Genomic DNA, 27007 nt, shown 5'->3' with positions numbered 1-27007 from the left:
TGGAGAGATAATATTGGTGTTTTTGTGTTTACACATATACACTGGTAGAGGTCAACAATGTAATCAAACGGTCCCTGTCTATGCTACATTCTGTTAATTCACAGATCAAAACAACATCTTAACATTTAAATGAACTGTAAACATAGGATACTGCTGCATTCACCTCTCTTTGAAATGTATAGCAAATCGACAAATGGTGGAAAAAAAACAGGCAATTGCCTTATGTTAATTCGTGTAGCTCAGTACCGGTGATGCTTAGGAAATAGGCGAAACAATATGCAATCAGAGTGACTTTGAAGTAGGTCTAAGGACTCTGACCTGTCAAAGAAGGCCTGGACCTGTATAAGACCCTTGGGTCCTGATCCTGTTATCTCAGATCTGCTTGAGGTTTCATGCAAGGGAAGCCTAAGCCATAAGGACTGAGATCCCAGTTCTGACTGGACCGCCCTGAATATAAACATGGGACTATAACCTATAGACTATTTCTGAATGAACTCTTTGCATTTACAACACTCTCCATTTCTGCTATGAAACTGAATCTCAAGGTTGACTCATGCCTGTATGTATACTGCTCTTTTAACCAATTCTCGCTCTCTTTTCTTTAATAAATATTAGTTTAGTTAATAAGAATTGGCTGTAAGTGTGTATTTGGGAAGGGTCTGGAATATTCATTAACCTGGGAGGTAATGTGTCCAGTCCTTTGGGTTGGTAGAACCCTTTTTTATATGAGGAGTAAGATTTTCAGAAATGCTCATCATACCTGACTTTGGTGTCCAGGTGGAGGCCTGAGGCTGGGTTACTTTAAGGGAACTGTGTTGACGACTTCTGAGTAACCAGTGAGGTATAATAGAAGCTGCTTTGTGCTGGCTTAATAAGTATTGGAATATCCACCAGCTTTGGGGGTTGCCTGCCCCATTCTCTGCAGTTCACCCTAATTGAGTGACCTCAGCTGGCTCCTCTGGGATTCCAGTCACACCTACACGCTGGTATTCAGATGAGAAAGTGGTCAAATCAGTGGGAAAACTCTTGTAATAATTACTCGTGAGTAACAGTTTGGCAGAAGTTTGTAATTTATAGTGTGTTTGAGTTTGCATCAGAACTTGTAGCTGAAAGAACTTCAAAATACTTAATTATGAATCAAAGGGGTCTAAAAGAGAAAAACAAAGACAAAAACCCACCATGTACTGAGAAAAGAAGATTACTTACATGTAACTGGAGTTCTTTGAGAGGAGCCTCTGCATAGTCCCACCTGTGGGATCAAGGCAAATGCACCACGAGCTTCCAGAATCTTCTGGAAAGTAATGTCCATCAGATCCACTCAACCTTCCCTTCCCCAGATCCCAGAGGATTCAGAAGGTATAAAGGAGGGGGTGGCCCCAACAGCCCCTTAGTTCTTTCCACTAATTTGGACATTCCTAACCTGATAGTTTAAGGAAGCGGGGAAGGTGGGCAGGGAGCGTGAATATGCAGAGGCTTATGTCAAAGAACTCATGTTACAGAAAAGTAACCTTCATTTCTTCTTCAAGCAGGTTCTGCACATTTCCACTTGTGCAAGTTTAGTGAGTAGTACAATACCCAGGAAGATGGGCTGAAGGGTTCTCAGTAAACATGGACAGCAGAACTGCCGAAAGAAACATCAACTCTGGAAGCCACACCAGAGTGAATAGAGGTGACTCAACTTCTTGCACTCCAAAAATAAAAAAAAGTATTAATGATGGTAATTTGTTTGGGAATGCTTGCATACAGCTTCAGTATCAGTCATGCAACATGCTGTGGTGAAGAAAGCATGAGGGTATGCCATGGATAAGGACCAACAATTCCAGGAGGTTGAAGTCCTGTCAGGTGGTAATAATTGTGAAACAGTGCATTTTACATGATGGACTGACTCCTCCATTGTCAGCTCCATCTCTCCAAGGGTTTTGGGAACTTGTAGATAAGTTTGGGGGCCATATAAAAAAATGAAATATGCAAAGTATGATATGACTCTGCATATGCAAAGTATGATACCTGCCTCCCTGAATGTAAGTGAGACTCAGAGACAGATAGACATTTCATCTCTTTCCGACTACTACTAGAAAGCCCAAGCATCTTAGACAGTTAGGATGGAGCTGTAGGAAGGACCACCTAATCATTAGGCTTGTATCTCAGTAACCATAAGCTAACAAGAATGGTATCTTCATAGTGATATAGTACAGAGACTAATATGACCAATGCTTAAATGGGAGCCTATGAGCTTTATGAAGATACACACTACAGAATACTAGACACTGTGTATGTCATGTACACGGTAGGTTGCAGGGCTGCTGCTAGCAGGTCAGGCTTCTATACCAGATATGGACTGGTTACAGAGCTTCCTTCTCAAAGAGATACACCAGCTGTATCTTTCATTATATCCTTCAATGACTACCAGGTATATCTGTTGTATGCTCAGATAAGGTATGTTACACACATTAGCAACTCGTGGCTGAACAGTATAATAGTTTAGCATTATTTTACAGTGTACTCCATGGTGCAGGTGGAAGTGGATGTAAAACGTCTCCTTCCTGGCTTAGAACCAAAAGCTAGTTATAATTGGATGTAGGTAGCCAGGAGCCCAGTAATGTTATAATAAAATTTCCTCCCAGGAGAGGAATCCATCAGCATATTTAGGGAATATCAGAGTAGTTATCACAGCCCCTCATACAGCTCTAAATCTAAATAGGACCTACAGTACTCTGTATCTTCTCTGCAGAACCTTCACAACGTGTCTTTTAATTTCCTGAAGATGAAGAAAAAGGATTCCATCCATCTCTTTTTTTGCCTTTGTATTTGCAGGTTACAAAGAGGGTCGGAAGCCAATAGGCAGTCCTTTCTGAAGCATCAGATGTATCCTGTAACACCTTAATCTGTTTCTCTTACAAAGGTTGCATAGGAGAGAAATCTTCAGATCAATGAGATCTCAGAATCAATAGGACTGAGGTGGGTACAGTAGCACATTGTAAGGGAGCTTCTAATCCAAACATCAGTTCTTGGTCTGTCAAATCTTCATATATATTCTCATAAATTTGGTCCTGGGCAGCTGAATTTCTGTTAGAGCAGTGCTTCCCAGCCTGTGAACCATGGCTCCCTGGGGGAGCCACAAAGTGTTCATGAGAGAGCCTCAAGTATCTGGCAAAAATATTTAATCAATATGCCCACTTTTTCTAATTAAGAGACTATTAAACAAGGCTTAAAAATCATCTGTGTCTTATATTATGCTGTTGCTGCTGCCAGGGATGGGTGCCTCTCTGTGCCCTCCGCTCCAGCAAGGGCCTCCAGCAGAGGGACTTCCTTCTGGAGGAAGCATTCAGCAGGAAGCTTCCTGGAGTACAGGGCAGAAAGAAGTTCCCAATACTGGTAGCAGCAGCAGTACCAGTAGACAGGAGCAGAGGACTAAGGGAGAGACAGAAGCATGTTATCTTTATAATGGAATGATTTTTATGAAGTGCTAAGCCTACATGTAGAAAACATTAGGCTAAAAATGATTATTTTAATAAAGTCAAACAGAAAAGAAAGAAAAGTAGACAATATGGTAATTACATTTTGACTGGATTTTCCTGTTTTGGTATTACTAGGGAAAGTCCACAGCCCACATTGTGTCTCCTGTTTTCAAGTGTTAGTAAATTAAAGTACGAGGCCAGGAAAACTACGGAGACACTTAGAAACCTAACAAATTGAATGTACTGAACCTAACACTTCTAGGTAGGAATACTAATATACTAGATATGAAAGAAAAAAAATCAGGAAATTCATGAAATGTCTTGTCTTTGCAGATGCCACATTGAAAGGGGAAAGGAGGACTTGTGACACCTTAGAGACTAACAAATTTATTTGAGCATAAGCTTTCGTGAGCTACAGCTCACTTCATCGGATGCATATAGTGGAAAATACAGTGGGGAGATTTTATATACACAGAGAACATGAAACAATGGGTGTTACCATACACACTGTAGTTACTAAGATATTTCCAGTGTTATCAGACTTCTTAAAACAAGAGAATGAAAAAGATCAAACTGCTATTAAAGACCTACTACTAAATTCATGTATCTGTATTGTATTCCCATTTTGATGAACTTTTTCCTGGAGTTGAACGTGAGTTTCCATGAACATCAATCTCTGTCTGGTTTCAAAACCTGTTCTCAGGAACAGCTGACTCCATTCCAACTTTGAGTATCTCACCTCAAGAAAATCTCTAGAATCATCAAGTACTTATACGCTAAGGATCAAGTTTTCAAATCTAACAAACAAAGAATTCCAGTGTCCAACTTGAATCTAGTGTCCTGAATCAGTATTTAAAAAAAAAAAAAAAAAAAAAAAAAAGGTACTTGGTTGTGGGGAGCCACCAAGTTTTAAAATATTTGTAAGGGAGCCGTAGCACTAAAATTTGGGAACCACAGTCTTAGACAACTTAGTCCTTACAGAAACCTCAACAGTCCCTACCCAGAACCAAGGGAAATGACAGTTCCAGAACCAAGTAAACTGGATTCTAAGAATTCTGACAGTAGAAGAGTCTAAGAATGGATGGTCCTTCTGTCCCCACATAAAGGGCAAGGGTCTCATAGATGGAGCAATAGAAGGGGGGAAACACTCTCAGACTAGTAGGGCATTGAGTGTGTGAAAATGCCAAACAGGAAGCACAATGTAAAAATACTATCCACTGTCCAGATCTGATCTGATCAAAAACTTGTAATGCATTTCCCATTTCAACTGTTGTAAGGACCTCCACACTGGCCCTCCTTGCTCACACTACTATATTGAGCACAGAATCAATAAGGCGAGCAGTTCTGCAAAGATTATGGTGTTGGAACTGCAGTACCATATTCCACTGACCTGACAGAACCACTAGAAAAGTGACAGAACAATCGAAGGCGTCAGATCCTCACGTTTGCTAGATCCGAGGCAACCTGATCCCTTCTTGACAATGAAGCTTGACTCTGCATCCAGGTTCTCACCCTGGATCCATGGTTGGCTAGCTAGCTAGATCCAGACTGGTTAGAGGATCTGGATCTATACTTGTCAACAAGAGATCCATGCTAAGCTTTTAAAAAAAAACAAAAAAAGCTCTTGATCCTTGCTCTGTTATGGATCCAGGTTCTGCAGCTCCTGGATCCATGCTTGGCTGCCAGACCCAGATCTTGCAACTCTGGAACCATGTGTGGCTGCTGGATCCAGATCTGGGTATTGCAGCCACAAATCCATGCTTGTCTGAAGGTTCTAGGATCTGCGGATCCAGATCCTTTGGAAACTGGATCCAATAGCTAGAGAGCCATGTTAGGCACATAGCTAGGTCTCCTACGTCAACCTGGAGAGGAACATTGATGATGAACAGCATGAGGAGCTTTCCCTGTCAGTAGGGGTGTATGAGGCAGCCTTCCCATTCCTGTGGGTCCAGACAAAGCCTGTGACAGACAGGCATCTCCTCTTTTCTTTTAAAAAACAAACTGGACAGACTAAATGACAAACTATAAGCAAAATTTGATCTGAAAGGACAGAGAATAGGAATAAACCAGGAGGAAAGCATTGAGGTCATTGTGTGAGATCCCAGCTCACTGCACTCTTGACGGTTAGAAGGAATTAAGACCACTTCCCCTTTTATACCCTCAGAACCTCCAAGATGAGTGAGGAGGGAAGGGTGAGTGATCCCAATGGACACTGCTTTTCAGAAGGTTTCATAAGCTTGTTGTGCAGGCACCTTGATCACACAAATGGGAATATGTAGAGGCCACTTGAAGAAGAACGTACAGTTTGTCTAAAATACAATTCATTCTCTTCAATAAACATTCCAGAAGTACTTCATTCTAGCGTTCCACTTTAAGGGCCAAATTCTGGACTTCTGTGGGTACCCAATATCCACATCCAAGGGCAAAATTCAACATTTAGTAATTAGCTTTGATGTCACACTGTCTGGAGCACAAGTGTTCAGTCCTTGGTAAATGTAAGTTATTTAACTAGAAACACTTAATTGGACAAGCTCCTCTGGCCTTCCCCCAGCCCTGCTCCACCTTAGGTACTCAGGTATGCTCCCCAGCAGCCAGGCCCTTCTCCCTCTAAAGGCAGAGAGAGACTCTATGCTCCTGGCCCACTGCCCTCTTATAAGGGCCAGCTGAGCCCTGATTGGGGCATGGCCACAGCTGATGCTGCTTCCCCAATCAGCCTAGGAGCTGCTTGCCCCCAGCCACAGCCCTCTCCTGGGCTGTTTTAAGCCCCTCAGGGCAGGCGTGGGGTGACCACCCTGCTACAGTGATTATCATCTTCTCTCACATACTGTTCACAGAGTTCCCATTACGTAGGTTGATTCTGGGTGTTAAACTACAGTACTATTTTGTATGTTCCAAGATGACCACTGAATAGACCACAATAAGTTACCTTATTTTCAGAATTTCTGTGCATCCAGCAGCTCCAACTGGAGATCACTTATTTAGGTGCCTAAATAAGGGTTCCTACATAAGGTATAAAGACTCACCTCTACTTCAGCCCCTATACATTGGATAAAGGGGCTGGAGTAGCAAAAAAGAGCTCTAGCAGCCCTGGTTCTGACTGGGGGAGAATCTCCACCTTATAGCCCCCAAAGCCTGCATGAGCTACAGGGATTCTCATTTGTTGCAAATATACTGAGCAGCCCATTAGCTGCCCACAGGGGAATGCTGTAAATTAGACCAGCTCTCAGAACTGGTGGTGTCTTTCCTTTTACAAATTAATATTGAACATAATTAGAGATTCTAAATAATAAGCATTCATTATAACTATAAACAGAAAACACTATTATATGCCGGTAACAGATTAATTTATTTGAACATAACTCAGGTATCTCTAGAATCTAAAATTATGGTCAATTGATTTATCATTTAGTAAAGCTCCAGGATATTTATATATGTGCCTTATCACCGGTAGAAGCTTTCTGCAGCGTTATTGTTCCAATATGTTGTGTTCAGTAAGTTCATATAGGCTTAGGGAAAGATTTCTAATCATTTTATAGTTGATAGTTTGTCAGGGATAAATCAAATTTTTAGGACCACCACTCTGCCACTGACATAAGATGACAGAACACAATAATTGGCATGGCAAAAAACATCCTACTGTGTTAACCTACTGAACACAACATATCAAAACAATAACACTGCAGAAAGCTTCTATCAGTGATAAGGCACATATTTAAATATCCTGGGGCTTTACTAAATGATAAATCAATTGACCATAATTTTAGATTCTAGAGATACCCAAGTCATGTTCAAATCAGTTAATCTGTTACCCAACAAATGCTGCTATTTGCTATTTATGTTTATAATGAATGTTTATTTTTTAGAATCTTTAATTATGTTTAATATCAATTTGTAAAAAGAAAGACACCACCAAGTATCCATGTGTAAGACAACACAGATTTTCTGATAGACTATTCAGTACACTATGATCCCCATACAACTGTTCCTCTTTTAGTTTATCTCAAATGCAATAAAGTAAATAAGTAAAACTATATATATAGACCCAAGCCAGCTGGGTACAGCAAAGTAGCCCTATTGGGATCCAGGAAGTGCTAAAGGATCACCCACAAGCCTAAGAAGGGGGTCCACAGGACCTGGAAACCAAATAATTACAGGGGACAACTAATGAAATAACAGCAACAGGAGTGCGGTCAAAGGGTCAAACGAAGGGAACCAGACGGGGACACCGAGCAGAGAACCCCAGACAGCACCCACTGCTCCTCAAAGGCGTCAAGGGAGTCAGTGGACGCCGCCCAGAGGAACTCTGCCCAGATAAGTGAATGGACGGAGGATCTGAAATAGGCCCCACAGTCACAGGAGACTCCATCGGCCAACCTCCTCACCCTGGTTTTACAGATGGCCACTTTAGCCAGGGCTAGGAGGAGGTTGACCAGGAGGTCCCGTGACTTTGTGGGGCCACGAACAGGGAGTGCACAGATAAGGAGGTGAGAGGACAAGTGCAACAAAAAACGTAACAAAATATTCGTGAGGAGCCGGAACAGGGGCTGCAACCTGGCACACTCCAGGTAAACATGCGCCAGGGTCTCCCTCAGGCCACAAAAGGGGCAGGTGTCTGGGATAGGGGTGAACCGTGCCAAGTACAAGCCCATGCTCACGGCCCCGTGAAGGAGCTGCCAACTGATATCCCTAGCGGACCTTGGGACCAGAGTGGAGTATAGGCTGGACCACTGGGGCTCCTTACCCTCCAGAGGTGGGAGGAGGTCCCGCCACTTTGTATCGGGGCAGGACACGAGGGTGAGGACGTGAAGGGTGTGGAGCACAAGCATGTATAGATGTTTCCTCGACGTGGTCTGGAAGCGGACCGGCTGCAGATCTTGCAGCCGGCTCACGATGAAGGGGCGGGGGGGCCTTCAGGTCCATGGGGAAGGGGACTGATGAAAAGGTCCGGAGGGCCTGGGGTGGAGGGTGGGTGGGGCGTGCCCTCTCTTAGGACCTGGTCGAAGTAAACCCGAGCAGCAGGCGGCAAAGCAGCCCTCACCTCCTGAAGTACACGCCGGGGAGTATGAGGCCTGGAGAGCCCCGTGCGTGAGCGAGCATCGGGGATCCAGCCAGTCTCCCCAGTCGTAGTCCAGGAGGTCTCCGACTCTCGTGACTTCTGCCAGGACCAACCTCTGGTGCACCGAGGGGGACTCCGCCACCTGCACACGAAGCTGGGGGTTGTGTAGAAGGGGCTCTGTGAGGAGATCTGCCCCCATGGTGGCCGCCACGGACCTGGTCACTGAGAACAGTTTCCAGGTCTGGAGGAGATCCTGGTAGAAGACCAGCAGCCCAGAGATGTCTCGCAGAAGACCTCTCGGATGGAGATAAAGGAGCTGCCAGTCATATTGGAGCCCTCAGAAGCGGCGCAGGAAGGCGTGCACCAATACGCTCCACGCCGGACTACCTGCACCAAAAAGGAGCTTCTGCAGGGCCTGGAGGTGGAAGACATGGACCTGAGTGTGTAGATACTTCAGGCCCTGTCCTCTCTCCTCCAGGGTAGATGGAGAACCCCTGCAGAGACCCAGTGCAGTCCTGACCAGAAGAACTCCAGAATCAATGTCCGGAGGTGGGTCAGGAAACCCGGGGCTTGGACCAGGGTGTTGAGCCGGTACCAGAGCATGGACAGGACTAGTTGATTAAGCACCAGTCCTCTCCCTCAAAGGGAGAGGCACCAGAGTAGTCCTGTCCATTTCCGGAGCTGCTCTATCACCCTGCCCTCTAAACCATGCCAGTTCTCTGGCGGAGACGGATGTGTGGCAGAAAGGTAAACCCTGAGATAGAGCAGCGGACCCGCGCTCCACTGGATGGCCTGAAGCGTGGGTGTGAGGGAGCTCGCCTGCCACCCATCCTCTACCACCAGGCCAGAGCTCTTGACCCAGTTGACCCGGGCAGAGGAGGCTGCCGAATAGATGGTCTGGCAAGCCTCCACCCATGCCAAGTCACCCGGGTCCTGGACCACAAGGAGCACATCGTCAGCATACGTCGACAAGACCAGCCACAGCTCCAGCTCTCGCAGCACCAACCCCATAAACCTCCTACAGAGGAGAGAGAGGAAGGGCTCGATCGCCAGAGCGTACAGCTGGCCCGAGAGGGGGCACCCCGCCGTATTCCTCGCCTGAAGCTGACCAGTTTGGTCAGGGTCCAGTTGAGCCTGACCAGACACTCTGCAGAGGTGTACAGCACCTGTAGAAAACCCACAAACTGGGGTCCGAAGCCAAACACTCGCAGAGTGCTCAGGAGATACCCATGGTCCACCCTGTCAAATGCCTTCTCCTGATCCAAGGACAGGAGGGCAAACGACAGACCATCCCTACATCCGAGCTCCAAGAGGTCCCAGACCAGATACAGGTTATCAAAGATGGTGCGGCCTGCGACAGCGTAGGTCTGGTCCGGGTGGACCACATCCACCAGCACGGACCCTAGCTGCAGTGAGATGGCTTTCACTACAACTTCGTAGTCCGTGCTGAGGAGCGAGACGGGATGCCAATTTAGTAAATCGCGGAGGTCCCCCTTCTTTGGTAATAAGGCGAGCACGGCTCGCCTGCACAAAAGAGGGAGGACCCCGCCCTGCAAAGACTTGGCCCAGACGGTGACTAGGTCTGGGCCGAGTTCATCCCAGAACACGTGGTAGAACTCCATGGTCAGCCTGTCCATGCCCTGAGATTTATTGGTGGGCATGCGGTGCAGGGCTGCCGAGAACTCAGCCAGAGTGAGAGGCAGTTCTAGCTGGTCTCGGTCGCCCACGCTGACCGTAGGGAGGTCGTCCCAGAGCACTCTGCAAGCGTTAGAATTCGTCAGATCCAGGGAAAAAGGGCCTGCGTAGGAGGCCCTGGCCCTCCCACACATCTCCGCCGGATCCATGAGGGGGGTGCCATCCTTTGCTAGGAGGCAGGTGACATGCTTCTTGGGCCCCCTCTTTTTCTCCAGGGCATAGAAGAAGCGGGAGCCGCGATCCATCTCCCGAAGGAGGCAGATGCAGATGTGGGATCGAACAAAGGCACCCCGGGCCCGATTGTCCTCGAGGTCCTGGAGCTCCTCCTGCTTCTCTCGGCATGCCCCACAGAGGGATAGATCCTCGGGGCTGGCAGCCAGATACCTCTCCAGCTCTAAGACCTCCCATTCCAACTGCTCTATCGCCGCATCCCTTCGTCGGCTGGCGCCCCGGGTGTACTCACGGCAGAAGAGCCGGGCGCGCACCTTCCCCAGGTCCCAACACTGCTGCACCAAGGGAAAGGCACACTGCTGCCCTCACCAGGCCAGCCAGAACTCCCAGAAGGACTCCACAAAGCCCACATCCTCCAACAAGCTGTTGTTGAAATGCCAATAGGCCGGCCCTGGCCTCTCTGCGCAGAGAGAGGTCATCACGGTGGTGATGATCAGAGAATGGGGACAGCCGGATGCTGGAGGAGTGGGCCCATGAAAGGTGGAACCTTGATATATAGATGCGGTCCAACTGGGAGTGGTGCGACCAATGGGCCTCCACCCGGACAAAGGTGAACATCGAGATGTCGTCCAGATGGCGGTCGCACCAGACGTCCATGCGGGAGTGATGTTCGACTATCTCCCGGAGGATGTCTGCAGCGGCCAGGCACTGCTTGGTCTCCGAGCAATCCCGCTCCTGGAGCGTGTTATTAAAGTCCCTGCCCAGGACCAGGCACTCGTGAGGATCCAAGGTGCCGAGGAAGCCTGCTGATAGAAACGCAGCTGTTCTGGGCCCAATGTCGGGGCATAGACATTGATGAGATTGATCACGAGCCTCTCCATGAGGACCCGGAGGTGCAGCAGGTGACCCGGCACAACCTCAGCGACCCCCAGCACCTCGGGCCGTAGGTCGGGGGAGAACAGGGTTGGCACTCCAACCATACGAACTGTGAGATGGCTAAAGCAGACCCTGTCCCCCCATTCCAGCCGCCAGCTGTCTTCAGCAGCGGGATCCGTATGGGTCTCCTGCAGGAAAACCACAGAGTACCCCCCCTCCCAAAGGGAGAAGAGCACCTGGCACCTGCGGAGACCCATCCTACAGCCCCGGGTGTTCAATGTTGCGATGATGATAGGTGCCATGAGGACGGCTGGGGTGGATCCTCGCCAGCAGGGTCACTCGCGGTCCCCGTCGGGCCACGCAACAAACCGTGACCTACCCCGTAGGTGAGTAAGGAGTCACAGAAGAGGTGGACCTGCTGGTAGGCCGTGGCGGCCTGCTTCTCGGTCCTTTTACCCTCCCCAGTGAGGGCCCTCGTGGCCCGGAGGATTTGATGGAAGTCCCCCCATCGCTGGAGAGCGAGCTTCACCTTATTATGGGAGCCACAAACATCTTCAAGGAACTCCCGCAGCTCTTCTTGCAGCATATGGGGGGCCAGGGTCACTGGCCCCGGCTATTCTCAGGAGGGGCCTCTGACACAGCCCCGTGGCCTACCAAGACAGGCAGGCAAGGGGCAGATCCCCGACGTGGCGCCCGATGGGCCAGCGCCACGCGGCCCGCCTCAAACCACAGCTCAATTGCAGGTGGCGGAGGGAAGATAGCAGCCCCTGGTGGGTCAGGACAGGGAAATACAGAGGCCGCTCCCTGGGGGCTATCCTCTGGGAACGAGGAGGTGACAGCCCCAGGGGCAGCAATGGCATCACGAGAGGTGGAAGGGATAAGGACGGGGTTGGCATTAGGGGCAGGACAAGGATCAAGAGCAGGGGCCGGGAAGGGATCAGGAATAGGGGCAGGGGTCAGGAGCAAAGTCGGGGAGAGGGACAGAGGCAGGATCCTGGGCCCCAGTAGCTGGGCCATTGGGAGGTGGCCCCTCTCGGTTGGGCTCAGGGATCTTAGGAGTGGGAAGGGGACCCCCAATGAGGCCAGGCTCTGGCTCCATGGCTGGCGTGGAAGCAATGGCATCAGGAGGTAGACAGTCTGAAGTGGGGTCCCCGCCCAGGAAGGAGGTCGGTTGCCCCACACCTACGAGGGATACCCCATGGGACTCGGGTCCCGGCCACAAGGCACCAGCCGTTGCCTCAGGAGGCTCGGCGGCTGTCAGCAGGGTGCCACCTGCAGCCGGGCTGATGGAGGAGCCCAGGGGACCCTCGGGGGCTGGAGCAGAAGCAGTGGTTAGAGGGAGGGATGGGGAAAGGGGGGCGGGGGTGAGGTCGTCCTCCCCCTGGGTGACTGGGGTCAGACCCAGGGCCTCGATCTCCTCATAAATGGAGGGGAGATCACCTTCCACCACCCCGGGGTTTTCCCCGCCGGCACACGAAGCGACAGTCACCTCGGGGCTCACACGGGCTTCAGGTGGTAACGGGGCATGAGGGGCTGCAGCTGCACTAGAGGAGGAGGGAATACAACAGCATGGGGGGTGTAGTTAAAAGGGGTTCAAACTAAAATGGGGAGGGGCACAAGCCCATGGGAGGGGGCATGGGCACACTGAGCAAGGCACTAATCAGGGCAGGGGAACCGCATGGGAAGCGGGGAGAACCAGGCTGGAAGTAGGACAGGGAACCAAGGGGCTAGCTTCAGAGGCTGGGGCGGGGCAAACAAACAAAAACTGCAGAGGGAAAAGGGCGGGGCAGGCAAACAAACTGAAGCTAGTATGGGAGGCTGGAGAAAAGGGGAGGGGCAAAAGGCTGCAAGGGGCAAATGGGGCAGGTAGCAAGGCGCAAAGCTGTGGGGGGGCACGTGCGCCTGCACAAAAAGTCAGTGTGGGCTGGCTGCTGCTTCTGGCCCAAATGGTGGTGAAAGGGTGTGGCAAGCCAGGTGAGCAGCTGAATCCCAGAGGCAGGAGCTGAAGGCAGATGGTAAGTGTCCAGCGATGGTGGTAGGGGCAAAGGGGAACACACAGATGGACTAGGGGGCAGGCTCCACACCACACCCCGTGTCCCCACAAACTCAGTCAAAACTCCCACCACAAGAGCACAGTTCAAAAGTTAATCAGTCTAGAGAGAGAAGGGCTACGAGGGTTGCAGTGAGCCTCTGAGAGTAGCATAAACCACCTGGCAGCACGGGACCCAAAGGGACAAGGTTGAAGCTCTGCCACAATAGTTTTATCTTGTGGGAAAGCTAGTTAATTTGTGCAAATAGGCTCTATTTAGAAGCTGATCCAACATAATAAGGCATCTTCCAAATACAGTTTGCATTTTACAGGAACCAACACAGTTGATAAGCATATATCAAGATGGAACAGGAAGAAGAGCTAAAGCATGATTTAGTGACATACTCAGCATGACAAAGTTCCTCCTCTACCTTGGTGGGTCTTGTGTTTATTGGCGGATTTGCTCATCTTGGAGCTTCACGACAGCCCTTAGTTTGGCCGTTTTTGTGAACCCACAGTGCAGGTAAACTCCTCCTGTGTCTGACCAGGAGTTGGGAGGATTTGGGGGGAACCCGGGCCCGCCCTCTACTCCGGGTTCCAGCCCAGGGCCCTGTGGAATGCAGCTGTCTAGAGTGCCTCCTGGAACAGCTGTGAGACAGCTACAACTCCCTGGGCTACTTCCCCATGGCCTCCTTCCAACACCTTCTTTATCCTCACCGTAGGACCTTCCTCCTGGTGTCTGATAATGCTTGTATGCCTCAGTCCTCCAACAGTATACTTTCTCACTCTTAGCTCCTAGAACCTCTTGCTCCCAGCTCTTTACACGTGCACCACAAACTGAAGTGAGCTCCTTTTTAAACCCAGGTGCCCTGATTAGCCTGCCTCAATTGATTCTAGCAGCTTCTTGATTGCCTGCAGGTGTTCTCATCAGCCTGTCTGTCTTAATTGTCTCCAGAAGGTTCCAGATTGTTCCCCTGTTACCTTACCCAGGGAAAAGGGACCTACTTAACCTGGGGCTAATATATCTGCCTTCTATTACTCTCCTGTAGCCATCTGGCCCGACCCAGTCACATCAGCTAAAGATTGACAAATACATTTATCAGTTTATTTGCACCATATGTATCCTCTAAAAACTGATTTATCCCTGACACACTATCAACTATAAAAAAAATAGAAATCTTTTGTGTGTGTGTGTATGTGCATGCACGCACACACACACACTTCTCTTCTTCAATTTAACTGCAGCCTTCAAAATTTCTTGAAATGATTTTATTAAGCACAATGTTTTTTACATGGATGCCAAATTTTTTATATGGATGCACTAACTGCTTGGACAGTACCAGATGTATGAAGTTCAGTAGGGGCTCCTAAGTTTCCTAGAATGATCTATTCTTTTCCACTTCCTTTTGGGTCCCTGGGCTGGAACCCAGAGTAGTCAGTGGACCCAGGTACCCCTACCAGCCATTGGGGAGGTGGCACAGACCAGTCAATGGAGCAGAAGACTGCCTAGGACAGTCATCCAATGGGACTTTAGTACCCCTGTAAGGGAAGGACTGTGGTGACCTGGCTGAAGGGCCAAGACACGAGGATGGAGTGTACTGAGTCCCAGAGAGCAAGAGGACAGAAGAGGGCACGAGACCTGGTGACAGCTGATCCCCACAGGAGCCACAAGGAGATGCCACCTCCCATGAGTGGACCCCATTACATAAATGCAACATACTTACACTTAGAAAATAAAAATTAAATGCACAACTAGGAAATGAGGAATAACTGGCTAGGCAGGGGTACTGCTGAAAAGGATTTGGGGGTTTTAGTGGATCACAAGTTAAATATGAATCAACAGTGTGATGCAGTTGTGGAAATGGCTAATATAACTCTGTGACGTTACTGTCAGGAACTGTGACCATATAGATCAGGGGTTCTATATGGAGGTCGGGACCCCTAAGGGGGTTGCAAGGTTATTACATAGGGGGTCGCAAGCAGTCAGCCTCCACTCCAAACCCCGCTTTGCCTCCAGCATTTATAATGGTGTTAAATATATAAACAAGTGTTTTTAATTTATAAGGGGGGTTGCACTCAGAGGCTTGCTGTGTGAAAATGGTCACCACTACAATAGTTTGAGAACCACTGTATAGATCATTGTTGCAACCAGGGTCCTATGGCTGAACCAGATCTTGTACAGAAGAGGCCAAGTGGGGTGTCTATGGAAAGGTTGAAGTTTGCTGGTTATGATTATGCTGTCTGTATGTGTATCATTTTGGTATTTGAAGTTATGAATATTGGCTATGTACCTCTTTGATTCCAAGTAGCCTCAGTGAAGCATTTTGTCAGCTTCTTGAGAAAGGACTATTCTAAGTGAGTGCCCAATCAAGAAACACTTCACTGACAATGGACTTTGGGAGATGCCAATCCACATCTGAGCTTTCCTGGGAATGTTTAAACTAACATGTAAACAATGGCATCGGCCTGCAAAAAGCTGAATCATCCATAGACATGTGACTTGCCCATGTGGCTACAGACTCCATCTTGCTGTGATTTTGCACAGGAGAACACACGGGTTTCTGCCCACAAGAGAGAGAATATAAAAGGCCCAGGAAACCCTTCCATTTTGTCTTCAGCTGGCTCAAAATATAGCCTCTCCACCCCAAAGAGATGCCTGAAAGAAACTGGAACAACGGACAGTAACTATGGGGGTGTGAGTGATTGCTGGACCCAGACTAGGAAGGAGTCTAGTCTGTGAAAGAAGCTTATTGGAACATGTGAGGGTGAGATTTACCTGCATTTAGTTTCCTACTGTATTAGGCTTAGACTTGTGTGTTTTTGTTTTATTTTGCTTGGTAATTTACTTTGTCTGTCATTACCTGGAACCACTTAAATCCTACTTTTTATACTTGATAAAAGCACTTTTTGCTTATTAATTGACCCAGAGTAAGTAAGTAATTCCTGGGGGAGCAAACAGCTGTGCATCTCTCTCTCTCTCAGTGTTATTGACGGCAGAAAATGTATGAGTTTACCCTGTATAAGCTTTATACAGAGTAAAACGGATTTATTTGGGGTTTGGATCCCATTGGGAACTGGCTGTCTGGGTACTAGAGACAGGAGCACTTCTTAAGCTGTTTTCAGTAAAGTCTGCGGCTTGTGGGGGACGTGGTTCAGGCCTGAGTCTGCGTTTGTAGCAGGCTAGTGTGTCTGGCTCAACAAGACAGGGTACTGAAGTCCCAAGCTGCCAGGGGAAACAGGCTCAGAGGTAGTCTCAGTACATCAGGTGGCAGTCCCAAGGGGGGTCTCTGTGACCGAACCCATCACGCATTCTGTGGTGTATTTACATGAGTATCGAATGTAAGATATGGGAGGTAATTGTTCTATTATACATGGCATTGGTGAGGCCTCAGCTGCAGTACTGTGTCCAGTTCTGGACAACACACTTTAAGACAGATATGGACAAATTGGATGGAGTCCACAGGAAAGCGACAAAAACAATAAAAGGCTTAGAAAACTTGATCTACAAAGAAAGGTTTTAAAAAAACTGGGCAAAGTTAGCCTTGAGAAAAAAGACTGGGGCAGGGGGATACGTGATAATAGTCTTCATATATGTTAAGGGCTGTTACAAAGAGGACGGTGATCAGTTGTTCTCCATGTCCACTGAAAGTAGGACAAGTAGTAATGAGCTTAATCTACAGCAAGGGAGATTTAGGTTAGATATTAGGAAAAGCTTTCTAAGTGTAACAGTTAAGTATTAGAACAGGTTCTCAGGAAAGGCTGTGTAATCCCCATCATTAGAGGTTTTTAAGAACAGGCTAAACTAAGGCCTCTCAAGGATGGTCTAGGTTTACTTGGTTCTACATCAGCACAGGGGGCTGGACTAGATGACCTCTCAAGGTCCCTTCTAGCCCCACATTTCTATGATTCCATAAACCACATCCCAATCTCAGGGAACAAAACCACAAATTCATCTAAATTCCAGTGTATACATAAGGAAATTCAGCATATGGAGGGAGGGGTATGATTCCCTGTCATTCTAGAAAGACATTCTATTGGGCCAAACCTGGGCTGATGCAGTTGTAAAGCACTTTGAGATCTATAAATGAAAACTGACATATAATGACAAGTGAATAAGAAAAGCCAGGACACCTAAGACAAGTAAATGGAGAATTAACTCCGACCTGTTTGTGACAATTGGAACAACAGGAGAATCTCTGGGGGAGCTGACTGGAGTCCAATATCTTCGTTCACATGTGAACAACCAAAATAGAAAAATGGAGGGACATAGGAGGAAAGTTTAAAGTAGTAAATACGTACAGCTTAGCCAAGTAACAACAATAATAACTGTAGTATTTTGATAATGCTACAAGCACTAAAAAAGGGGAGGAATTTACAGTGATATGGAGAGGTTTAACTAGAAATAATGGATTTAAACCAAAGACAAGAAAATACAGGGATATCGGGAAAGCTTCCTAAGAGTGAAATATTTTATGCTGTGGAATAGCTTCACAAAACAAGGAATAGGAGCCACATCACCAGAGTCAGTTAAAACTTGACTGGAAAAAGCACTAGAAACTATACTAGAGGAAATAGTCCCTCACTGGATGACCTAATACATTTTTAACATTTTTAATTTCTATGATTCTATGCAGCTTCCTAGTAGACCTAGTACAGAGATAGCCTGATCATTTTTTAGGCGGCTATGTGAATAGTATCTCCACCGAAAAAGAATAAAAAATCATCTGGGCACAAGAATCACATTTAAATACTTGCGGACTAAACATTAAAGCCATTGTTCGGACAATGACAGCATCTTATCAATTTTCAAAAGAAAGGCAGATAATGCAATTTCCAATCTCTTTAAGTGTTCAGATTTTCTGTCTTAGCTGTGTTTCCTTTATGATGATAACGAGAGAACAACAACAAAATTCCAAGAAGGACAATGCATGTAAAAAATTCTAGTGCACGTAGGCTGCTTCCTTATAACACATTAGGTCACTTCCTTTGGAGGCATTTTATCTGTAAGTGCCTAAAAAATATTAAACTGATTCTGTTACTTCCCTCTGCCAGATGAAAAAGCAGCTCTTTGTGTGGACTAGATGGCTCAGCTAACAAACCTTTAACCTCCAGGTCACTGGTTCAAATCCAAGCTCTGGTCAATCATGACTGGAAGTCATTGCTATCTGATAGATGTTTGCTGGTTTGTGTGATATAAGATGAGGTATGCTGAAAAGCTGGTCCCCAAATCACAACTGGGACCCTTTTAAACAGTTTCATCTATAAGGATTTGGGACCCTCTGGAGTTCTGACATTGACTTTGATCATGGCTTTAATTAATATGAAGGTAAAACTAACCTCTCTCACCTCTAGAGCTAACAATCCTCTCCCCACAGAGAAAGGTTGAGGTGTATTGGTAAGGGGCATTGTAGGAAGCTTGCCCTGCCCATGTGGTGGTTAAATAGAGGCCTTGGTTGCTGTCAAGAGCACTACATTATTTTAAGCTGTTTTCATATGCTTCATGAAGCAATGGGCTTCAAACAGAGGAGCCGCCCGCACTCATGCTGCTGAAACAACATCAGAACTCTGAGCAACAGCTAGAAACCAGCAAGCAGCCAACACAACATTTTAGTATTGATTTTTCTTTGAGAAATTTAAATCCTTCAGGGCAAAAATGTCAATTTAATCTGTATGCAGCTACACCATGGCTCCTTCAAAGGTTCCTTTTTTCAACTAGGAAGGAAGGTGTAACGTAATTACAGCTCAAGTAGCCAGATTCTTGAGCAATGAATGTAAAGAAGTTGATAGAATAAGCTTTCAATACAGTACCTTTAGGAATTAAGGTTTCCCAAAAGCTTGTAATAATTTATCAAATAGGAAGTTAGATACTGGTTACTATAAGCAAGACAAGTGATGGTGACTATAGGCAAACACAGAAGCCATTGAAAGTTTTACCAATAATTCACACTGAACCATTAGCAAGATATTCTGTTTTATGGGCTGAGGGGGAAATTGTGAGATGAATGCCCCTAGGACTAGTGGTCTCTAGCTTTGCAGAGCCAGGGAGTTACCCCATCATCAAATGGACTGACATTGCATCATAATGTCTGCACCATAATGTCACACTGTTGGGACTTAATGACATAGCATCGTAACACAAACAATGATATGCCTAAATGTCAAATCTCCACCAGGAATATTTTGTGAACCTCTCTGACTCCAATATAATATCTTTTCCCTCCATTTCCCAGCTAGCTGCTGGGAGGGAAGATGGATCCATTTGGTTTGCTTAGCATTTTTTCAGCAATTTTACACCAAGGAAAACCAAGGAGAGAGTAAAATAGTATCTGAAGGAAGGAGGGAAATTCCACTAAATACACTGGAGTTTGCTCTCACACTGATCTATGCTTTGGTTTCTTTTTAAATATAGGATCTCAATCTCATTGCTGCGACAACAATGACAAGGTTAAACCCTAGAAAGGGCCTAGACTGGCACTCTCTCATTTTTTATAACTAGTATCTTGGGATTGCAGTTTTTAAAAAGATGTGGCTAACCTCTTAACTCAATCAGAAGAGATGCACTTTCACACACTTGAAATACTATTAACACATGGCACTTTAGAAAACAAAATCTACCGTATTCTTAGCAAGAGAGCAAAAAGGTGGGCATGCCTGGTACTACAGCCATTAATATTTAAGCATGCATGTGTACTGTCCACACAGTTAGTAGGGTAACATAAGCAATGGATTTCCACATGTAGGGGACAATGTAATATGTAATAAATACAGACAAAGGGTTTTAACGTAAATGTTTTAGCCTATAAAGCTCAGAACATTATATCCATCTCCATTACCCTTTGGATGACAGTTAGATGGTGAGAATCAGACTCCTAAAAACCTAAACTAATAATCACACTAGCACAATGTCAGAAAGCTACAGCATTATGTAGTCACTGATGGGTACTTTTAAATACACAGAAGTTATTATACTGATTGGGTCTGTCAACATCACAGTAACTCCCCCACCCTCCCTGTCACATGTACAATTTTCCTTCAATGTCCAAAATATACTTGACTCAGCTGAAGGCAAGCATACGGTTCACTCCCTCGATTACTTATTTTGGGGCTAGTGACACTGTCATTAACACTGGATTCCCCCAAACCAGGATAAAAACCCTGATTGGGGTTCCCTAACATGTAAGATCCCCAGCCAAAGTAAAGGTCTTATCCTGCTTCTATTGACATTAATGTAAGTTTTATAATTTACTTCCATGGGAACAGGATGAGCTTCTAAGCAGCTGGGATTATGTGTGTCAGGAGGCTACTTACACCATAATTTTCACTATAAAGGTGTCATGGTTTTGGTTTCAGAGGACATATAAGAGGTGCAGGGCTTTATCACAACAGGTCCCCAATCTATACATTAGACAGGTCTAGGATCTGATCTCTGAATTCTTAATTGTTGAGCAGAAATTAAATTTCAGAGAGGATGGCCATAAAAATAGAGAAGTGACAAAACAGAAGACGTTTATAGTACACTCAAAACCCAGAGAAAAAGGGAACACAAAGCCTTCACCTTATCTATGCAGATCACTGAATCAGACAATATAAAGAACAGGAGCAGAGCAAGCTTCATTTGTTTGTTCCGGGTTGGCAACACTCTACCTACCCATCAAGTAAATAATCATAACAGGATATAGGGTGTTGCTCAATCATTTCCCTTGAAATCTGATTGAGAAAGATTGGAACAACTGCAACACAATGACAAACACATTAAAGCCTTTAAATCATGATTTATACAAGGTCTAACTTTTCTCACAAGTACCATCTGGTGACTTTGCCAGTTTTAAAAACAGGGTTGAGACACAAAAAATATATATCTTGGTTTCAGTAAAAAAAAAAAAAAAAAAAAAAATCATGAGATGGAATCTACCGCCCTCTCCTGGTAAATAAGCAAATTGTTTTCAGGAATGTGTATATGTGCACACATGAACATATACACATGGCAAGTACAGGGTTGTTTTAAGATTTTTGCAATTAGACTTTTGCCAAAGATTTTTTTTAAGTATGAAATGCACCTAGAGTTTTCGATAGCTGCAACTGGAAACACAACTAAATAAACAAACTATGATTTCTCAGTGTCACTATGTTTTTTCTACTACAGAACCAGTTTCTATAAATAAAAGCGATTTTTAGTTTTTCTACAAAGTTGATAAATTAATTCATAAAATGACATTAAGTTACAGTAGATTATCCAATGTTTATATTGTTTGTTACTCATCCAGGCACTCTAGCAGACAGGAAATATCCTTAAACAAGTTCCCTTCAAACTCTGAGGCTTTCTGGCTTATCCATCTTCCATTGCATTTAAGATTACAACCCAGATTCTTGGGTCCAACCAAGCTGCACTTGGCACAGGATCTGAGGGGCAGGGAAGATCGGGGTACAAAAATGGTTTTACATACCATTTGTGACTCCCATATTCTGGGGCTGGATGGAGAAATTATCAGGTAGCCAGCTAAACCAGTTTTCTGGTTCATTTGTACCACCAAGAATTGGTTCCTATAAATTTCAAAACACCATATAGAGGTGTAAATTGTACTAGATCATGTCTACCCCATCTCCTACTAAGGCCTTGTTCAAATTGAGGAATTTTTCCCAATTACAGGAATTGGCAGGAATTACCATTGTAGCTGCACCTGTGCAAAAGTGTCGATTAAGGAAAGCTGCAGTTTGCACTGATACAACTACAGCAGTAGATGTAAATCAACTCAATTCCTGGAATCTGGGCAAATCCGCCATGTATACAAGGCCTAAATGTGCTATATTTAATGAACACAAGTGACTATAGTTATATACTTCTTCCAAAAGATAAACAGACTTTTAAACATCTCATCAAGAATCACTAAAAATAAAAACTGACAGCTACCAAAACAAACAAGAGAAGGAGTATCTTGTGTGCAGGGGAACTAAACATATTTATAGTACTATGATCATATCAGTACCCTAAAACACACTGTATTTTTTCCCATTTCAGAACTGTTTTACCAAAAAAAAAAAAAAAAAGTTGAGACAGTGCCATCTCTACCGAAATAGAGCATCACATTTAAATAAATAATAGCATTGAGGAAAAAAGCAGGAAATGCATAAAATTAGCAATAAGGGCCAGCAGTTCTTTTTAAACTCATCTTTTAGTAATTACATAGCTGAAAGTTTATCTTGATGCAACAAAACAAGAATCACAATGTTCCATAGCATCTGTTGGGAAGATACAATTTAAGGGACAGTGTCACACTCAGATATTATAAATAGTCATCTCAAGAATGAGGTATAAATGGACATTTAAAATACAATGTATTTTAATGTTGCCACAAATAAGCAGGTGTGTTGTCTCCACGACACAGCATCTTTTTTTTGTGTTTACAAAGCAATATTGTCAAATCTTGTGATTTTTTTCATGAGTCTCGTGATATTTGATGTTTTTCTTGAAGCCCCAGTTCCTATTGTCACATGCTAACATAAAAATCTCAGCTTTCATTTTTAGAAAAAGGTATGAGTCCTCATGGCTGTAGAGAACAGCTTGAAAACATGACTCAAGTGGACCCTAAAGGTAAACCAGAAGGCAAAGAAAAAGATCCCAAAATATATTCTTTTAAAAAAAAAATCTTATTATTTCTAAGCCAATCTGATGACTTTTGGGGACCTGACTTATAATTTTGGAATGTTTGGGTTGACAACACTGACACGGTGCCAAGTACAATGGAGTCCTGATCCCTGACTGAGGCATATAGGTTCTGCCACAACACAATTGATAACAATAGAGTATAACATGTATGTTGGGGTATATTCAGCTGGAGGGAGCGGGGGAGTTATGTTGTAATAAGCTAAAGTATTGCTTTAAAACAGAAGTCATGGGATGTTAAATCATCAAAAAAAGGCCAGACTAATGGACGAGCAGTACTGCAGTGCAGGAGACCCAGGTTTTATTTCCAGATCCAGCCTTTCAATTCAGTGTTGCCAAAGGGCACCCTGGAAGACGGGGATGCTTTCTGTAGCTCAGCAGCTACCCCTCTAGTTAATTGAAGAGTAGCATTTGTAGGGTCTGACCAGGTCCAATCCAGTCTGCCTCAGTAGGAGGACTGTGATTGCAATCCAAGGTTCAATGGCAAGGGTGATACAGATCTAAATTCATAACAGCTGATATCAGCTGAGACAAGGTGAGTGAGGTAATATATTTTATTGGACCAACTTCTGTTGATGAGAGACAGACAAGACGACCAACAGAAGTTGGTCCAATAAAAGATATTATCTCACCCACCTTGTCTATGTAATATCCTGGGATCAACAGGGCTACAACTACACCGAATACAACAATGGAAGATATCAGCTGAGATGTTCTTGTGAAAAGTTCTTAGATATGAATGTCAGATCTGGTGGGGAGGGCTTGGAGGCAGGTGTTCTTGGTACATCATATTTCCCCCACATACGTAAGATAGCCCATAGTCTATTGACGGTTAGAGAATGGTAAAGGCCCATTTTTGCCTGACAGGGGTGATGGTGACTTATGTTTACACTTTAATTTATGGAGACAGTCTATTATGTTAATATTGAAGCTGGTGGCATCAGACATGCCTCCCCATCACCCACTGAAATATCCCCCATTTAAAAGTGGATCTACCACTAGCTTTTTCACCTGTCTCCTATGTGGCCTTTGTTTTTATATAAATCTTTAACTGTACCCTGCTAAGCAAAAATACAGGCCATCCTGAGCCAGTCTGTTCTCAATTGTACTGATACAAAGGGATAACTGTGAGGGATGGATTTTAATTATTTAGTTTTAAATTAATAGAGTACTCTTGAAAGAGGCATGTGTCTCCAAGATAAACATGACAGAGAACAACAGGCAAAAACTTAAGCCCATGATTTTTTAATGTGGTTACCTTTTCCTAAAATTTACCATTTATTATTTACATTACAATACTTACCAAGATTGGTGCTTCATTGTGCTAAATGCTGTACAAACATAAAGTAAGAGAATGTTCCTGCCCCAAAGAGTTTACAGTTGAAATAGACAAGACAGACAAAGGGTGAAAGAAAGGAACTATCATTATCTCCACTTTGCAGATGGGGAACTGAGGCACAGACAGATTAAGTAACTTGCTCAAAGTCACACAGAAATTCCTATGACAAAGCCAGGAACTGAACACATATGTATTAATCTCAAGTCTAGTGTCTTAACCACAAGACCATCCTTCCTCTCATTTAACAAAAATTCTAGTTTAAAAGTTATTAGTGAAGCCTAATACATTGAATTAGCCAGGATACCTCAAGAAATAATCTACAGCCTGATTCTGAGAGACTTTCATCATCCCCAATTAAATCAGCATCTGCTAGAATCAGGCTCCTTTTTGCATAGTCAAGAATGGCATTTAACAAGAGCCTAAGTCAAAACTCACAACAGTTTCAGTACCTGTCAGGCAAGATAACAACCTTACCATCTGCGTTACAGTCAGAACCACTCTTGTTAGTGCTTGATCTTAGGTTCCATTGCCTCTGCTGTTTTTGTTTTTTTTTTCAGATCACACTTACTGATTTTATATCCCAGCTTTTCAGCATGAATCCTCTTGGCCATGAACTGTCCTTCGATCAGTGCTCGTATCTCCACCTCCTTTGGAAAGTCTGGAACCTGTATCACAGGAATAAATTAAATTAACACACACTTATGTAGTATATAACACAAGATTGGAGTCTGTTTTTAAAAAAAAAAAAATAGATTTATAGTTCATTATCCTTGTCTTCACCCTGATGCTTGCATTCACAACTATTCTTCAATCACATACACATCACTTCTAGAAGCTCATGACAGACAGAATATAGCCCATAACCTTGGCACTCTTGGCAAATCCTTTAATCCTGAAATCAGTGCATGATGGGTAGTGTTTCTAATGCCAGTTGTAAATTCTTCTACATTTATCCCACAACACCAACAAACAGCTTATGAAATTGGCCTCAAGTACATTACCTCCTCTGGGGTACATTAGAGAAAATTCACTAAGTACTAAGTAATGTCATACACAGAAGAGTTTAAATTTGTCCTTTTGTCTACAAAAATAGGAAACAAAAACTAATCCTTTTCACCGATTTTCATTCACTGTGGTAAAGAGAGATTACTCCCTTGTAAAAACCGGTTATTTACCTTACAGTAACCATTGTTCTTTGAGATGTACTGTTTATGTGGATCTCACTCATGGTGCATATGTACCCTCTGCACAGGAGTTTGGCAGTTTTATCAGTTCTGTCCACTATGGATCACATATGCGTCTTTCACACCCTTGGACTCCCTCCCCATGGTATAAAGCAGAGGTGGGCAAACTACGGCCCGCAGCCACATCCGGCCAGTGGAACCATCCTGCTTGGCCTGTGAACTCCCGGCCAGGGAGGCTAGCCCCTGGCCCCTCCCCTGCAGCCTCAACTTGCCTGTCAGGGGGTCGGATAGGGGTCAGGGTAGTCAGGGGACAGGGAACGGGGGGTTGGATAGAGGGTGAGGTCCTGGGGGGGCAGTTAGGGTCAGGGGGTCCTGGGAGGGGGAGGTCAGGGGACAAAGAGCAGTGGGGGTTGGATGGGTTGGGAGTTCTGAGGGAGACAGTCAGGGGGTGGAAAGTGGGAGGGGGCGAATAGGAGGTGAGGGGCAGGCTGTCCGGGGAGACACAGCCTTCCCTACCCGGCCTTCCATACAGTTTCGAAACCCCGATGTGACCCTCAGGCCAAAAAGTTTGCCCACCCCTGGTATAAAGGATAGACCCTACCACTCAGCTCCTTCACCCCCCAGAATACAGATTAAGATTCTCTGAGGGGCAGGGATGGAGGGAGTTGCGGGGAGAATGGGGAGTCATGGGATCCACATGCAGAGAACATCTCAAAGAATGAGTTACTATAAGGTAAGTAATTGTGGTTTTTGCCTTCGAGTCTGTGTCTGTGAGGATCTCGGTCATTGTGTTTAGCTAACAATTTGGTTCCAAGTGGTGGGAGCTGGGAACTCATCTGAATAAAAATTCCAGAACTGCTTTCCCGACTTGTGCATCAGCTGCTGATGCTGACACCAGAGAATGATGACTGGTAAATATATTCATTGAGAACCATGTGACTGCTCTAGAGAGCTCCACAATTAGTTTTCTACTGAAACATGCCACCAATGTAGCCTAGGCTCTCATGGGATGAACAATAACATGAACTAGAAACAGTATTTTTTTAATATCATGCAATATTCTAATACTGTCCACAATCCATTTGAAAGTCTTTGAGCAGAGATCAGGTTGGTCTACCTCTAGATGTACTGCCACATGTGATGAATAGTCTAAGAGATCTTCTGAATGGTGCTATAATACAACACCCTCCTCTTAACATCCAATGTATGAAGTTTAGATTCACTGGAAGATTATCTGTAATTTTCCAAGACATCACTAAACTGAATATATCAATTAGCATGAAAGTCTGAAACCACTGTTGGAATAAATGTAGGGTGAGGGCTCAGTCACTATGTCTGCATGTAAAACCATGGGGGATGGAGGATGATATATGTGCATGAAATTCACTTACTCTTTATGCAGAAGAATAGCCACCAAAAATATAGCTTTAATAGATAAATGATGAAGGGAACAAGAGGACAGAGGCTCAAATGGAGGTTTCATTAGAGAGGTAAGGATTAGGTTCAAATCCCATGAAGCTAGTATCTTTCTTACTGGT

At 45.0% G+C, this 27007-nt stretch overlaps 1 protein-coding gene across 1 annotated transcript in view; it reads right to left on the bottom strand.

Annotated features, from left to right (window-relative positions):
- XYLB (xylulokinase) overlaps nucleotides 1–27007 on the bottom strand; it is a 142623-nt gene that overhangs the window by 59042 nt on the left and 56574 nt on the right. The window contains exon 15 of the mRNA XM_077809500.1: nucleotides 24854–24950. Coding sequence (XP_077665626.1) covers nucleotides 24854–24950 — 97 coding nt within the window. The remainder of the gene's footprint in view (nucleotides 1–24853; nucleotides 24951–27007) is intronic.

This window comes from Eretmochelys imbricata, chromosome 2 (genome assembly GCF_965152235.1).
Source record: "Eretmochelys imbricata isolate rEreImb1 chromosome 2, rEreImb1.hap1, whole genome shotgun sequence".
In the NCBI taxonomy this organism is placed as follows: domain Eukaryota; kingdom Metazoa; phylum Chordata; order Testudines; family Cheloniidae; genus Eretmochelys; species Eretmochelys imbricata.
This window is presented reverse-complemented; position numbering and strand designations above follow the sequence as displayed.